Source organism: Anser cygnoides, chromosome Z (genome assembly GCF_040182565.1).
Source record: "Anser cygnoides isolate HZ-2024a breed goose chromosome Z, Taihu_goose_T2T_genome, whole genome shotgun sequence".
In the NCBI taxonomy this organism is placed as follows: domain Eukaryota; kingdom Metazoa; phylum Chordata; class Aves; order Anseriformes; family Anatidae; genus Anser; species Anser cygnoides.
Genome location: NC_089912.1, coordinates 40671462 through 40685628, shown reverse-complemented (window position 1 = coordinate 40685628; position 14167 = coordinate 40671462). Strand labels below are relative to the sequence as shown.

Here is a 14167-nt window from a genome sequence, read left to right as displayed (position 1 = left end):
GGAATGGAAAGAGACAAAGGAGTGAGCACACTCCTATTTTTCTTGTTTCCTTCTAATAATACCTTTCATCCTCTGAAGACCAATGTTAAAAGCAATAAGAAATTTCCAGCTTTGATTTTAACATCTGGATACTTTGTCTTGAAGTATGTGGAGGAGATCCCAACTGAATAACAAAGATAAACATCAGTAAACATTGTTCTCAGCTTTGATACTAGATTATGAAGGCCATCTGATCCTTAAAATGGATTGAGCTATGTTTTCCTGTCTTCTGTGCTGGTGTTGGAATGCTTAATTTAGTCAATGACATTTATGATGCATATTGGTAACACTTAAATCATTTGTGCAAACCTTGTAGACAAGAAAGTGATGGCAGACCAGAATTTTAACGCAGTCCAGAGAGAACTTTGTGTGAAATTAAGTAGTTACCCAACATCTTTACGTTTTGCAAAAGCATGTAGAGTGCTGTATAAACACACAGAGGGAGTTGTCCATGATGAAAGATCATTAAACAGAGTAACTTTTCTATACATTTTTCCATACTTAGCCTTGAACGATTAAATGGATTAGAATAATGATATCATCATGTTTCAGATACATATTTTTGAGGGAAATTTTGGGTTAACAAGCAGAATAATAATATTTGCTCGGATTTGTAAGTAGGTTTCTCCTAGTTTGATCTACCTACAACAGTGGGCTGGGCTGTCCTGCAGTCTCTGCCCCATGAGGTGTCTAAGCAACAGAGAGGCTGTATTGCTGGTGCTGCATTATACAGGTTTGAGGTGAGAGGACATAATGTTGCAGCTGAAAGAACAAGGCTGACATGAAAGCATGAGAATTGCCAGGTCTGTTAAAACATTCTCTCCCCTACCCCCCCCGCCTTTTTTTTCCTCTCTTTATTTTTTTTTTTTTTTTCATTTTAATTTTGGTTCTAAGAAGCTGTCTTCAGAAAAGTTCATCTATATAGTCAGGTAGGGAGAATCTTTGACACCTAGTCTTTTTGATCTTCTGTGAATATCATGTTTCCATCACTGTACCACTTTTTCAACTATAATTAAATATTTCATGGTGCTTAAATATTTATGTACATTGTGGAAAGAGGTAATCTTGGTCTTACGAAAATGGAAGAGTCAACCTTACCCATAAAACTTTGCAAAATTTTACTAGACATTCTCTGTGAGTACATGAGACAGAACTATTTCATTGGTCTATACACGAGATTACCTCTCAAATAAACCTTTTTGAAGTGCTTTCCGAGTAGGATGAGCCAAATAAAACTCTGTTTAGTGGGGCTCTTTGTGACTATAAAAGAATTTAATATTAATCACTGTAGTGTTTTCTGGTGGTAGAAAACTCTAAATGAATGGTTTACAAATGCCTCTCATAGTCCTGCAAGGCTCAGTCTTGTGACCCAAGTCCCAGTTTTATGAGAGGATGTTAGTGATGAGCTTTAAGTTACTTACCACCTTTAGTCTGCAAATGAGGGAGAATGTAGGCCACTAAGACATACAAGATAAGGAAGTAGAAATAAAGACAAACACAGAAGTGAGATTGCTAATGTGATACCGGTTAATAGGAATTCAAAGCAAATTGAACTGAAAGTGCCACAGATTCCAGAAAGAGTTCCATTATGAGAAAATATAAACCCAGAGTAGAAGAAAGATGGAAACTGGCAACTCACTTAGCCTGAGAATCAGCCTGCTCCAGTGTGCCCCTAAAGCCAGTGTTTCCCTACGTGTGCGCTGGCTGCCTGGTTGGTGAGGGGCTGTCTCTGGGTAACTGAAGCATGTTAGCTTAGTAGCACGCCTACATCGGCCATCACTATGTGTATCAGCCAATGAAAAATATGACACGGATCCTCAAAATTTGTGTGTTTGATTCTGCTGATGTCTCTGTGGCTGGTGAAAGATGATTAGATATGTCCCAGGGAATGTGTGAAGCTCAAAGAAGTTCACTGGTTGTCAGAAGAAAAATCTGCTGAGTCCACATGGCCAGCGAGGCTCAGTGTGGACAATGTGATTTCTCTAACTAATGGGGGTATAGTGCCAATGCTTTTCCAACTGTTTGCTTTCAAACCTTTACCAGTGTTTCTGTCCTGGTACTATCACAGTATTTCTTCCAGATGTTATCATATAAAGAATGTCTGAACTGAAGCCTCATAGGCTGTCTTATAAGTTTGTAATTTTGCTGCCTTTGTAATTTTGTATCTACTGCTGCAGCAATTGAATAGAGCTGCTAATTAAAGTTATTGCAGTGCCAGCATGTACCTGAAGAAAAATGCTAAACCCAACATACATAAAGCATCTTGTTTTATTGTGATGGCATATGGTAGCTTCATGCCCTTGACAAGAAGTCTTCCTCACAGCCGCACCAGCCAAGGGCAAGGTCAATGAGCCAAATATGGAAAGAGTTATGTGTTTTAATGTCCTCTCTGACTGTAAACGTGCATTGCAATCACAAGGAGTATTCATAACTCTTGGGCAATTCAATACAGCTGCTCATCGGTCTTGGGTCTCCCATTTTCATACATGATTGTGCTGTAAAAAGTTGAGACAGGCAGAGGATTACAGGTGATGATTGCTGGGTGACTAGGTAGACCCCCCCTCCCCGCCATGACATACGCCTCTAACTTGCAGTGAGGCAGTCCGCTGTACTGTAAAATCTTTCTAATGAACAGGAGCCAAAATATAAAGTTGCTATGGAAGCATGCACATGGAAATGGTGGGTGCAATGATCCAGACACACAGCCTGCTACACACTGTTGAGTTCGTGAAAGATAAGTAATGAAATGTGTGAAGGTAGACCTAAGCAATCTCACATGTCAGTTATAGAATCACAGAATCAGAGAATTAAAATAAAACAAAACAAAACAAAACAAAAACAAAACAAACCTCCCTCAGGTTTATCTGAGTAAACACGAGGAGGAAATTACTTTTGTTTCTGTTTTGGCTGACTGGAAAAACAAACAAACAAACAAAAAACACTTTTTCACAGTTATAGGTGAGGGAGAGCTGTTGGCACCTATAGGCACCATTGACACTTCTCACAAACAGAAATTCATCTCTCCTAGCTAGGAAAAAAGTCACCTTGAAAGATAAATATCAGATACCCAAAGAGCCTAAGGAGTGACACTTTTCTAGTGCCTGCAGACATAAACTGGTCTTTCAGGCTTGTGTTAGGAAGTCTTGGTGCACTAGACAGTATTGGTTTAAAATGGATGGCTTCTTTTAAATGGGCAGTGTGTTATTGGCAGATGTCAGCCTACCCATGTGAACCTGTACCTGATGTGGTGCTGGAGCTCAGAGTAGTGTGGGTCGATGGAGGCAGCCCCCACTGCCACAATGCTGCCCCGATCTGGGACCTTATCAGCATTGTGCCCTGATGAGAGGCGGAGGCTGCACTGGTTGCAGGGGTGAAGCTGTGGAGGCCAGTCATGGGATGCACCATTTGTTTTAGTTTTGGAGTCAACTGTGAGGAGCGAAAGGTCTAGGGCCTGTGAAGCATTTGATAAATATTTCTCTTTGAGGGTCTTTACCCTGCCCAAACGCAGTTGCATATAGAAAGGGCACATGCATGAACTCGTGGCAACAGATGTCTATTTTGCTGGGACGTGCCATTTTTGACGGAATGGTCCATAAAAAGAGTTAGCATGAGGCTGGAGAGTAAGCATCACTGTTTGCTATAAACAAACCTTTCAAAAGTGACTGTAATTGTGGTGTTAGAAAGTTGGCCTGGCCTACATGGTAGCAGTGGAGGAAAATAATGCTTTCTTTCATCTGTTCTTTCAAACAGCTGGAGACAGATAAAAGCAGAGACAGTTTTAACCTAAGCAAAGATTGTGACTGCATGCTTTCCTTTGTTCTTTAGTGCTTTCTGTTTTCTTCTTTCTTAGTTATATTTTTTATTTGTGAATAAGTCTATGTATTGATCAGCTTGTGAATACTTTTATTTATTTATTTATTTATTTCCTTTAACTTAAGGAGATACCTGTTTCTCTTCAAACTCAACTCCTATGGAAACCTCTGCTTGAGAAGTATGCAAGGATAACAGACTCTGTTTTGTTCTTCCCACTCAGGCATCTTTCCGGGCCCTGACAGAAAGGCCAGGAAAGAACCTTCCAAAACTAACCAACAGAAGATATGCTTTGACATAATAGAGTAGATGTAAAACAGTCCTGAAGCAATCAGTTCCAGATTTTTTACTAACCCAGAATACAATGACATAAGATAAAGATTTTTTATCATTAAAAAAAGCAAACACACACATGCAAAGTCTGTCACTTTTTCCAGGTACACAGGATAAAATTTTCAAATCCCAGCATTTAGAGTGAGCAGTGATTTACATTGACATTAATTAGAACCACTTACTGAGCTAAGTTTCCCATGCAATGCTTTGAAAATGTACCTTGCTGCTTCTAATAAGGTGTTGTGGACTGGTTTTGGTACAGGAGGAAAATGTTTAGATAGGCGTTTCAATTGCTCTAATACTTCAAGTCATACTGATCCAATAATGTATAGCTCCATCAGGGTGAGTCTGCAGGCACATGGGCTGATCTAATAAGGAGTTATTCCAGATCAGCTTTTCCTGATTAAATTTGCTGTGGATGTTGTTGCAACAGAAATAACTCTTCTGCTATAAACCCTGCATTAGGCCATTTTTTCCTTTCACTAATTGCAATTTCTTATGGCTCTGTACGTTTTCTGTAGGAATAAAAAATTGAGTATTGCTTCAGATATATTTTTTACTGTGTACTTTCCACATATCTTTCTGCTTTCCCTCAAAAAGTAAAACATATTTAAAACACATTACCAGCTGCATCGCTTCCCAGATATGCTTTATGGCAAGCCAAGATGTTTTCACAGTGGCATCTCTACAATTTCAGCATCTGACAAATAAAGGCATAACCATTTTCCTCTAAGCTGTTCTCTTTGATATTTAGTTGTCCTGAGATGGTCTTTTCAAAGTCTGTGTAAACACAGATTTATGGGTACAGCCGAGTTTGTGATAAGTAATATGAGAAAAGGACCACTTCTGGTCTAGTGTATCTTATATAAAGGGCAAGAAACCTTACTCCTCAACTCTAGGGTGTGGAAAGGAGAAGTCTGAATATTTGTAGCATTTGCCATGCACACACGTTTACACAATGGTTCCTGTAAAAGTCAACATGTTACTTAACTGCCACAGATTCAAAGGCAGCCACCTTATTAAGTCATTTGTTGGTAATGAATCTTTTTCTGCTTAGTAACTACATTGTTGTCTTTCTTTGTTGCAATTATGAAATGCTAAGAATTACATATATTTAACTTTTGAGAGTCATTAAGGACCCCTTAGTTATTTTATAAATAAACGATATTTTTAGAGCCAACAAAATTATAAATCTGATGGTTTCTATGTAGTAGCTTAACTTTCAGAGAATGGTGATACATTTTAGGTTGCTCTCTGCAATTTAAAAACAAAAACTGATCTGATGTCTTATAAACTTACATTAGAAATGAGGTTACACATTCCAAACATTTTTTAATTATTTATTTTACAGCTTAGAAATACTCACGTTTAAATGGTATATAAATCCAGATATCCTATACAAAAAGTTTAAGGAGGTTCTTCCTCACTGTCCTTTTAAAAACAAAAGAACTCATATTTCCAAGATGCAAAATAAAAGAAACCTCCAAAAGACAAGTATCAGCTATGACTTCTTAAGAAACACAGGCTTCCTGCCTAAGATTATATAAAGCTAAAATTTAACTATAATAAATAACAATGAAAACTGAAAGATATATCTAACTTTTAGTTTGTTCATATATTAGGGCTTGAAATTTACCCTTAAAATCCTCCTTATTGTTTCAAAATTCAGACTGTTCATCCTACCCTGCCCTTTTCTTACCATTTTGTTACTGGATACAATACAGTAAAAAATGGTAGTTGGAATTTTCTCATTTAAATAAAGCCAAATACAAAAGCTCTTCAGAAATGAAAATGGCTTTATTTGTTAAAGTAGTTGTACTGTGTACACAGAAAATTACTATAACTTACAATACTTAGGGCATAGAGCATTTGTTTTTTCTTCTTCCACTGGAAGAGCAATATTTTAGAACTAAAGACTTGATGGAATCAGACATTGGTAGTAGAAATAAAATAATTATATAATAAATACTTCACATTTATATAATCTGCATTTATAATAAACCAAAAATTTTAACATTAACTAACACCTCTTAAAAATATACATTTAAGTGTATTCTGCAGTAATACAGAAGAAAGAGGTTGTATGACTCATGATAAGGGTTACATGAATCCTAAGATATTTATATTTCCCTTTGTCCAGTTTTACAACTGCCAGCAGCAAAACTCCAGGAGTAAGGTGAGGAGGCAAGTGAGTGTAAACATTTTTTGTTGTAATCTTAGGCCATTAGAATATAGTCTGGTAATTTCCTCCTCTTCTCTTTTCAGTTCTACAAAAGTATCAAGAAAATAAAATGGTTAAAGAGAAAAAAGATTTTCAACAGTTTGAAACTTCTCAGACATCTCACAGGTATTTAAGTTAAAGATATCAGCTATTAAAACCAATCAAAGGAGCTATTCCCAAGAGAGAGATTGTGAATAGATGTCCCATCAATGATCGTTTGGGGAGCAACTGATAGCACTTATCAGCTCTTGCAGGCATTAATCTCAGAATAATCAAAAGTAAATACCAAGCAAAAGCAAGAGCAAGATCTTCACAAGAGGTATGCACTCACGTCTGCATGTAGCCTTTTAACCCCTTCCTTTAACAGGAAGGGGCTCCTCCACTTATTAGCAGGAAGGCTTAACATCATGCATGTGAAAGCCATCGAGTCCCTGCTCTGAGGATGAGCAACCGATTCTATAGTGCCACCTTTACTGCCTTTGTTAAGTAGAGCTCGAGAGTAGGAAGGCAAGTAGTAAGACTGCCCTTTCTGAGCATGGACAGGCCTGCTAGGTCTTTTGCTTCTGTAATAGAAAACCATCTAAGTTGAACACTCAAGGGAAGAACGTTTAACTCTTCAGAAGAGTTTAACTGGCAATAGCTAGTTGCCGCACTTAATTGGTCACTAGAGAAGACTTGAAGGCAAAGGTGGTTTCTGTAGTATAATACTGTTTTCTACTCTTACCACACCACAGTTTGCATTTATGTTTTCTCTTGATTCTGATCTTAAAAAAAAAAAAAATCAAACCGTTTCTTTTATGCTTTTCTGTAGTTTTGTAGTACAATTTGTCCTTGTTAAATGGGAAGTCATAAACATATGCAGATTTTGCAAATCACAAAAAATAATCATCCTTGCAATTTTTCAGGGAAAATGGGGGAAGTAGTTCCCTTCTGCACAGGATTATAAAGATCTCAAAGTACTTTAGGTAATATACTATTATAAGCAACAGCAACATTGTTTACTGTCTCACTAATACATCCTCTGAAGCAAAGCAGGCCCAAGGAGAAATTTAACAGGAGCACATACAGCATCCTCCAGGTAGCTCAGCCTTGCAGAATGCAATTCTGTCTCCCATTGGGCAAAAAAAGCTTGATTTAACACCAATCCTTACCGCAGTTTTCATGCATTATTTCAGAGAGACAGTTCAGAGTACCATAGCCACACCGACACAGCCAACAACCCTTCAGCACCCAGGCACCATGGGCAACGCTGCCGCAGTTGCTGTCAAGGACAAGAGAGACATTTGGTATGCCACTGTGATCCCACCACAAGAAGTAACCAGCCAGAGCATCTCTCCAGTTTTGGTCTAGTTTTTACCTTTGCCTTTCATCGTGTTCACAGTATCGGCCAGTGAAATGCTTTAGACATGCACAGAAAGCCCCAAGGATACAGGTCCCTCCATTTAGGCAGCAGTTTCTGTTCAGTTTTTTACCTGTGAGATCGAATTACAGAATTTACAAAACAAGACGACATTACTGAGTCTACCAAGCATTCAGGGGGCTCTGACCGTCCCATTTTTCTCACTTGTTCTCCCAGGTCTCTCCAGTTCCCAAAGGATCGTAAGGATATCTAGTTTTATTGTCTCTAAAGACAATAAAATTAGCTGCCTGTTAGGAGTGTTTGTTCAGTTAAGCCGAGTTTGTTTGGTTAGGGATTAAAAGCAAACTACCAAGGATTACAGGATGTTCAAGAAGCAAAGCCTGACACGTCTACCAGAAGCAGCATATATTCAAGTGAAATATTTCACTTTGATGGATGCAGGTTTCATTCACACGAGGAAACAAGACAATTACTGGGAAGTGTTCCTAATTTTTGAAAAAATGAGACATTTTTAAGGGGAATCTCTACTTAATTTCGAGAGGGAATGGAACCTTCCCTCAGGCATTTTGCAGATGCCTGGGATACACCTTCCTCTCCTCCCTCTGGTTGTTTACTTTCATATAGCTCAACATATATATATATATACATACAAATATAATTTCATTTTTGGTCATGGTGACTTTTCCAAAATGTACAGAATTTTACAAAATTTTACAAACTCTTTTGCAAGGACCAGCCACTTCATAAAGCCTAGTATTCTCCTCTGTTTTGTCTTATCACTATTAAACATTTTGCAGATGAAACATCTCCAGTTTTACCTTAAAATTTTAGCACTATTTCATAACCGGCTACAGGAATAATTTAAATGAGCTGCTACAGAAAATCAATAGGCTGGATGCTTTCAGCCAATTCTGTGCTCAGGAGAACAGTAAAAGCATTATTGTGGTATAGTATCTTAAAAATCAATCTTATGACAGTGTTTAAATAAATAATGTTACCTACTCTCTGTAATCCCAGTAAAAGGTACAAATGACCTGGAATTCTGTTGCTTTCTGCTTTCATAACTCTGATTCATGTCACTGAGAGCATTTATAATAGTCCCTTCATTCTTAGGCTGTAGCTTTTGTGCTGTGGCATTGAGATTTTTCACATCTTTCACATCTTTTTCATTTTCTTCTTCTTCACGGCCTTGATAAGAAGTGCAAAAACGGAAGAAAATGATAGTTTGTAATGAAGCAATACATACTGTAAATGTACAAGAAAAACATGGCGCAGGGGGAAAACATGAAGTTACCTTTACCTTTTCCTAAGTGAAAGGCCTGCCAGACCACAGTCACAGTGAAAAGAATTCTTAAAAAAAATAAAAATAATAGATTAGATTCATGTTAATAAGACCCAAACACCGAAAGAGATTTTGATTCGGGGGGGTTGGGGGGAGGGGAGGAGAAGGAACAGGAGGGCAAGGAGGGAGGGGTAACATTTTCAAAATTTATAATCTCAATGGTTGATAAAGCTACAAATATTTTATGCCAGCAGTAATTTTAATTAACACATCAAAAAATCTCAAATTAAGCTCGTAAATTAAAAAAAATAAAAAAGGGGGGGGGAGGGGGGAAGGACATACACATTGTACTTTCTTCTAGAAAGCTATAGATACAATACACTTACTGGTTAACAATCAGCCAAAAATGTCTCTTTCTGTACCATTCCTTTACCACAGCAGAGCTATTACCATCCAGTTACAAAAACAGCAAAGGCAAGAGACATTAGCATTCAGTTCCAGGTACATAATGTTCCCTTCCTGATTCTCAACCACAAAAAGTACAGTTAAGAAGCAAAACTTCTTTGGCTAGAGGAGGTAACTGGCAGCATAGGCAGCCTTACCTAACGCGTTTTTCCCAGTACATTTTCCTGCAGCTTGAAATGCTCTGCAGCCCTCCAGGAAAGTTTGAGCAGTGGGCAGAAGTCCAAACACACTCACTGGAAGCTATTGCATGCAGCAGTCTTCACACCATACACGGAACCAAGAGAGAGAGAAAGCGTGATGGAGGAAACTTTTCTCTTTCTGTCCACCTTACAGCGAGGTAGAAAAGACATAGTTCCCACTTGTACCCCTTGCTGAGCCCTCACTGAGGTCCCATGCAGGGAGTGAGCATCCCTCTGAGCTGGGACTCCTTAGCCTGCGTCTGATTTACATGCATTGCTGAAGGGTGGAGCAAAGTGGGGGCAGCTACAGTTGGGGGGAGACTTAAGGGCCCATGATGAGTAAAAAGCCTGGGCCAGGAAGATCTCATCTCCAGTTTATTTTGTTAATTTAAAATAAAATAAGAATGTATGTATGCAGCACTGCATGCTGCATAGAAAAGAAAAAAAATGTTTTGCAGAACTTCAATAGGTGCATGGTAAACTGCAGAAGGTGTATAACAAAGGTTAAAAATTCTTGATTCTTGTCTATACCAGGGTTTTCTGCAGGGGGTACTAGTTTTGTGAAATTGTACCAATTAGATAGAGCCTGCATAAGAGATTTCTACCAGCCGTACTACAAAAAGCACTATAAGGTTCATGGCAGAGGTCTGTCATCTCACAAGAGATGTAAACTCATAAAATAACCTTTGAAACTGTTTTATTATTATTATTATTACAGACCCATTAGTGAGCATTCATAGTCCCTGCAATATCAGCAGACACCTACATTTTATTAATCATGTATACTGAAGTAGGCTAGAACCACTTACAACTTTACTATGCCTCAGCAGCACAAGCAAAAAGACCTGCTGCTTTGGACAGTGGTAAAAAGACAGCTTTGGTCAATCTTCTCTCAAATGGCTCTACCTGTACACTGCAGTTCACACTGCTTTTACCTAAGTTGTAGGAGAAAACTGCAACAATACAGGTTTGTTTTGTTTTGGAGAGCATGTGAAAGAGTGCAGCTTTCACTAAACCAGTACCAACCAACCTTGCACAGACTGCAGCTTGGCTAGCATAGCTGTGGCCACATCAGATACTTAGGTTAGATCCTCACTAAAAAATACTGGCTAAAGATATTGTCATCTCTTGCCGTTTGTAAGACGCAGTGCCTGACTCAGCTCTGTCAGCTCTGTCCCATCAAAACTAATGCTGTGAACTCCCCTCACCCAAATCGGTGCAATGGCTGGCTTAATTTATGAAGAGTGATGTCCTAATTAAGTCAAGTGGCTTAGTACAGAAGTGGATGGAGAGTGTTCTGAGAATATGTCATGTCTCCTGTGGGGACACTGACCTCCAGCAAAAGAATAGAAGTGCATGGCTGGAGTTATGAAACGTCTCTTTCTGCAGGGAATGCTTGCCATTTGGAAGGGAATGCTCTGCTGAGCTACATCAGTGTTACGCTGGTTATGGCATTCACAGTGCTGGTACACCTATTGACCCTGATTGATCTAACCTCAACCATTCTCTTGTAGATGTAGGCTAACTCCTAGGTACTTGTCTAAAAGCTATCACGTTTTCAAGTACTGTTGTGAGCACAGATGCTGTTCTGAATTAAGACTGTAAGATGTTTTACAATAAAAGGAAGAGATATCGTTTTTGCACATATTCACAAAAAGTGTATGCCTGGAGATTATCTGCATATGAAAATGCTTCTCTATGACAAATACTTCCAACTCAAGCAACTCTTGTTTTAATTTTAGTTCAAGTCTTTATTTGCTCTACTTGTATAATAGTGTTAATGTTTTGAGTTCAAACCAAACAGCTGTAGTTACATTTGTTTACTGCTCTTTGTTATTATATTATGAACAACATACTCATTTTCATCTGTGTCTAACTGGGTCACTTTAAGTTACCATATCAGATGTTAAAGCGCAGTCATTTAGAATGGTCTGCTGGTTTTCCCCTCCCCATAGATTGATGGCAGAAAAAATAAACAGAGATAAGTAAACACAAGAACATCACACTTACTGTTTGTTTGTTTGTTTGTTTTAGTAAAAGCAGTATCAATATAGTTCTTCTGGAGAGCTTTTCTAGGTATCAGACTCCCAGCACTACACAGGAGGCAACTTTCAAAATGGGGGTGCTGGTAAAGAAATATTGATCAATTTTCACACCTTGTGCCATTTGTTTAAGATCAGAAGTCAGCCCTGTAAGTGCAAGAGCTAACAACCTGGGGAACTGTAAAGCAGTTGGCAAACACTTCCCACTGTGATACCTTGCTCATTGCTTCCTTCTCCCTGAAGTCTCACTGAAAAGGCACATGTAGGAATGGGGACAACGTAAATTACTCAGATGCCACTGTTGCCCTGGCTGCTCTATGGAGGTGAGATTGGTGTGACATGGCAGAAAAATGCTGCTGTTGTTGACAGAATCTGCCAGAAAGTGATTGCTTCTGCACAGGGATTTGAGAGGAACTGCAGGATAGATGCATCCCCTTTATCAGCTTCAAGCAAGATAACAGTGGAGCCAACCTAAGAGCTGGTCCTGAGCATTACAGTCAAGCTCTGTGTACATAAGAGGTGATTAACTATTAGCTAGGTGCCTTCAGTGCTGTTTGTTCCTACAGTAGGTCAAGTGATCTGTATGGATAAGGGTGGAAGGAAAACATGGTGTTACTTTAATAGTTCACATAATCCCTCTTGTGCTCATCCAGGGAATTGTATGTCTGTAGTCTACATAACTGATTTCGAATGTGTGAGTGGACTCCACTGAAAGATGAAGTGCTATTCTTCCCTCCCTCCCTCCCTCCCTCCCTCCCTCCCTCCCTCCCTCCCTCCCTCCCTCCCTCCCTCCCTCCTTCCTTCCTTCCTTCCTTCCTTCCTTCCTTCCTTCCTTCCTTCCTTCCTTCCTTCCTTCCTTCCTTCCTTCCTTCCTTCCTTCCTTCCTTCCTTCCTTCCTTCCTTCCTTCCTTTCCTCTTAGTGTCTCATACCAAAGATATGATACTCAGTGTTTCTGAGAGCTTGAGGATCAACAGGTGCCTGAGGACTAGATGTAGCTTTAGTAAAAAAAAAGAAAAAAAGAAAAAAAAAAGTAGGAGGGATGAGGAAAATGGTGGTTTCCTTGGCTTCCTGGGTGTTGTGCTGAAAAGCCTGCTCAGGGGCATGCAAAATTCAATGATGGCCAGTGCATTCAAAGCATCTGCTGATTAGAAAGATTTAATTTCCCAAATTCTAGCTTAGGGCTATGACCAGATCTCTAACAAGATTGGGCAATGTCGAATCAGTTACGTAGAATATTATGGAAAGCAGTGTAAAGCAATTATTCCCCCAAACATTTACTGAAATATTGGGAATAGAGACATTTGTGAAGTAAAGCTTGCAGCCTGGGTGGGAGACTTACAGTTCCCTGAGAAAGGGGCAGAGTTCATGCCGTCTAGCCTTGGAGCTCTCAGAGTGTGCTTAACTCATTATGTGGTGAGAAAGGCTGGCTGGAAAACCTAATGGTAACCAGACTGAGATTTGTATTTTTATTTGTTTATTTTTTGTTGGCTACCACTGCTGTTAGAACTTCTGATAGCTACCCAGGAGGTGTTGATTTCTAAAAGCTCTGTAAAACTTAGGGTTTGACTGAATAATCTTTATGGTTTCTCAGAACTTTCTCAACACAGGCTGGTCAGACCAGGTCTTATTACTCTAAGAGATTTTCTGTGGGATCATGTAGGGGTTGCTGTACTTGCCTCTCCTTTGTGCATGTAGAAAATGGAGATCTTTGGAAGAGGAGCTTGCACTCATTCTAATAAGTAGCATAAATGCCCAGAGAAGCATTTTTTCTACTCAAGGTCAAGAATGGCTTACATTGACTTAGTCTGAATCTGCCACTAATTAATGTGAAGTAAGAATCAGGAAAATAAAAATCCACACAGTGATTGGCACCAGGTTAACTAATGCCACAGGGCCATGATCAACCAAAGCAGAATAAATGGTTGCTGTTACTAAAAGAATGGGTCCCCTTCTTACACCATGGGCTATTTCTTCATACTGCCCCTCTCCCACTGCCATTACTGTTTGTGCAGCCATGAGTGAGCTGGAACATGGAGTTTATCTGACTAAAAACTCAGCTGGAAAAAAAAAAAAACATGAAGAAGAAGAAATGATTAGTTTTCATCTGGATCAGTTCCCTGATGCGGTTTACCACATGGAATCTAGTACTGGCAGAAGCAGGAGGCAGGAATAAACAGCCACGGCCAGCTGAGGGGCAGCCCCTTTCAGAAGCAGAACTAATTTATACCAGATTAAAATGACTGTGGAGTTTGTAAATAGATTTCAGTTCATAAATTTAAACTGGCGTTCCCCTCCTTAGGAAATAAGCCATGACCAATATATCCACATGGTAATAATACCACCTTCTATGTTCTCATCCTATTAGCACTGACCAATACAGAGAAATACAGCAGTCATTCTGCATCTCTTTGAAAGCATATGGATAAAGGTTGGTA

At 39.1% G+C, this 14167-nt stretch overlaps 2 protein-coding genes across 2 annotated transcripts in view; one reads left to right on the top strand and one right to left on the bottom strand.

Annotated features, from left to right (window-relative positions):
• The window catches only part of LRRC2 (leucine rich repeat containing 2), a 154806-nt gene that overhangs the window by 29125 nt on the left and 111514 nt on the right, over positions 1–14167 (top strand). The gene's annotated exons all lie outside the window — the stretch shown is intronic.
• LOC106047338 (cryptic protein) lies at positions 5253–9936 on the bottom strand. Its single transcript, XM_013198775.3, has 6 exons — positions 9648–9936; positions 9064–9113; positions 8766–8951; positions 7761–7875; positions 7555–7664; positions 5253–6449 (listed from the first exon to the last, which is right to left on the bottom strand). The coding sequence occupies exons 1-6, from the start codon at positions 9668–9670 to the stop codon at positions 6325–6327; spliced, it is 609 nt and encodes a 202-aa protein (XP_013054229.1). The 5' UTR covers positions 9671–9936; the 3' UTR covers positions 5253–6324.

Coding starts and splice junctions, on each gene's coding strand:
- LOC106047338 (XM_013198775.3), bottom strand. CDS start 9,670: ATGTACTGGGAAAAACGCGTTAG. Junction 9,114..9,647: donor TACTGGGAAAAACGCGTTAG/GTAAGGCTGCCT, acceptor ATTTTTTTTAAG/AATTCTTTTCACTGTGACTG. Junction 7,665..7,760: donor GAACACGATGAAAGGCAAAG/GTAAAAACTAGA, acceptor TGTCCTTGACAG/CAACTGCGGCAGCGTTGCCC.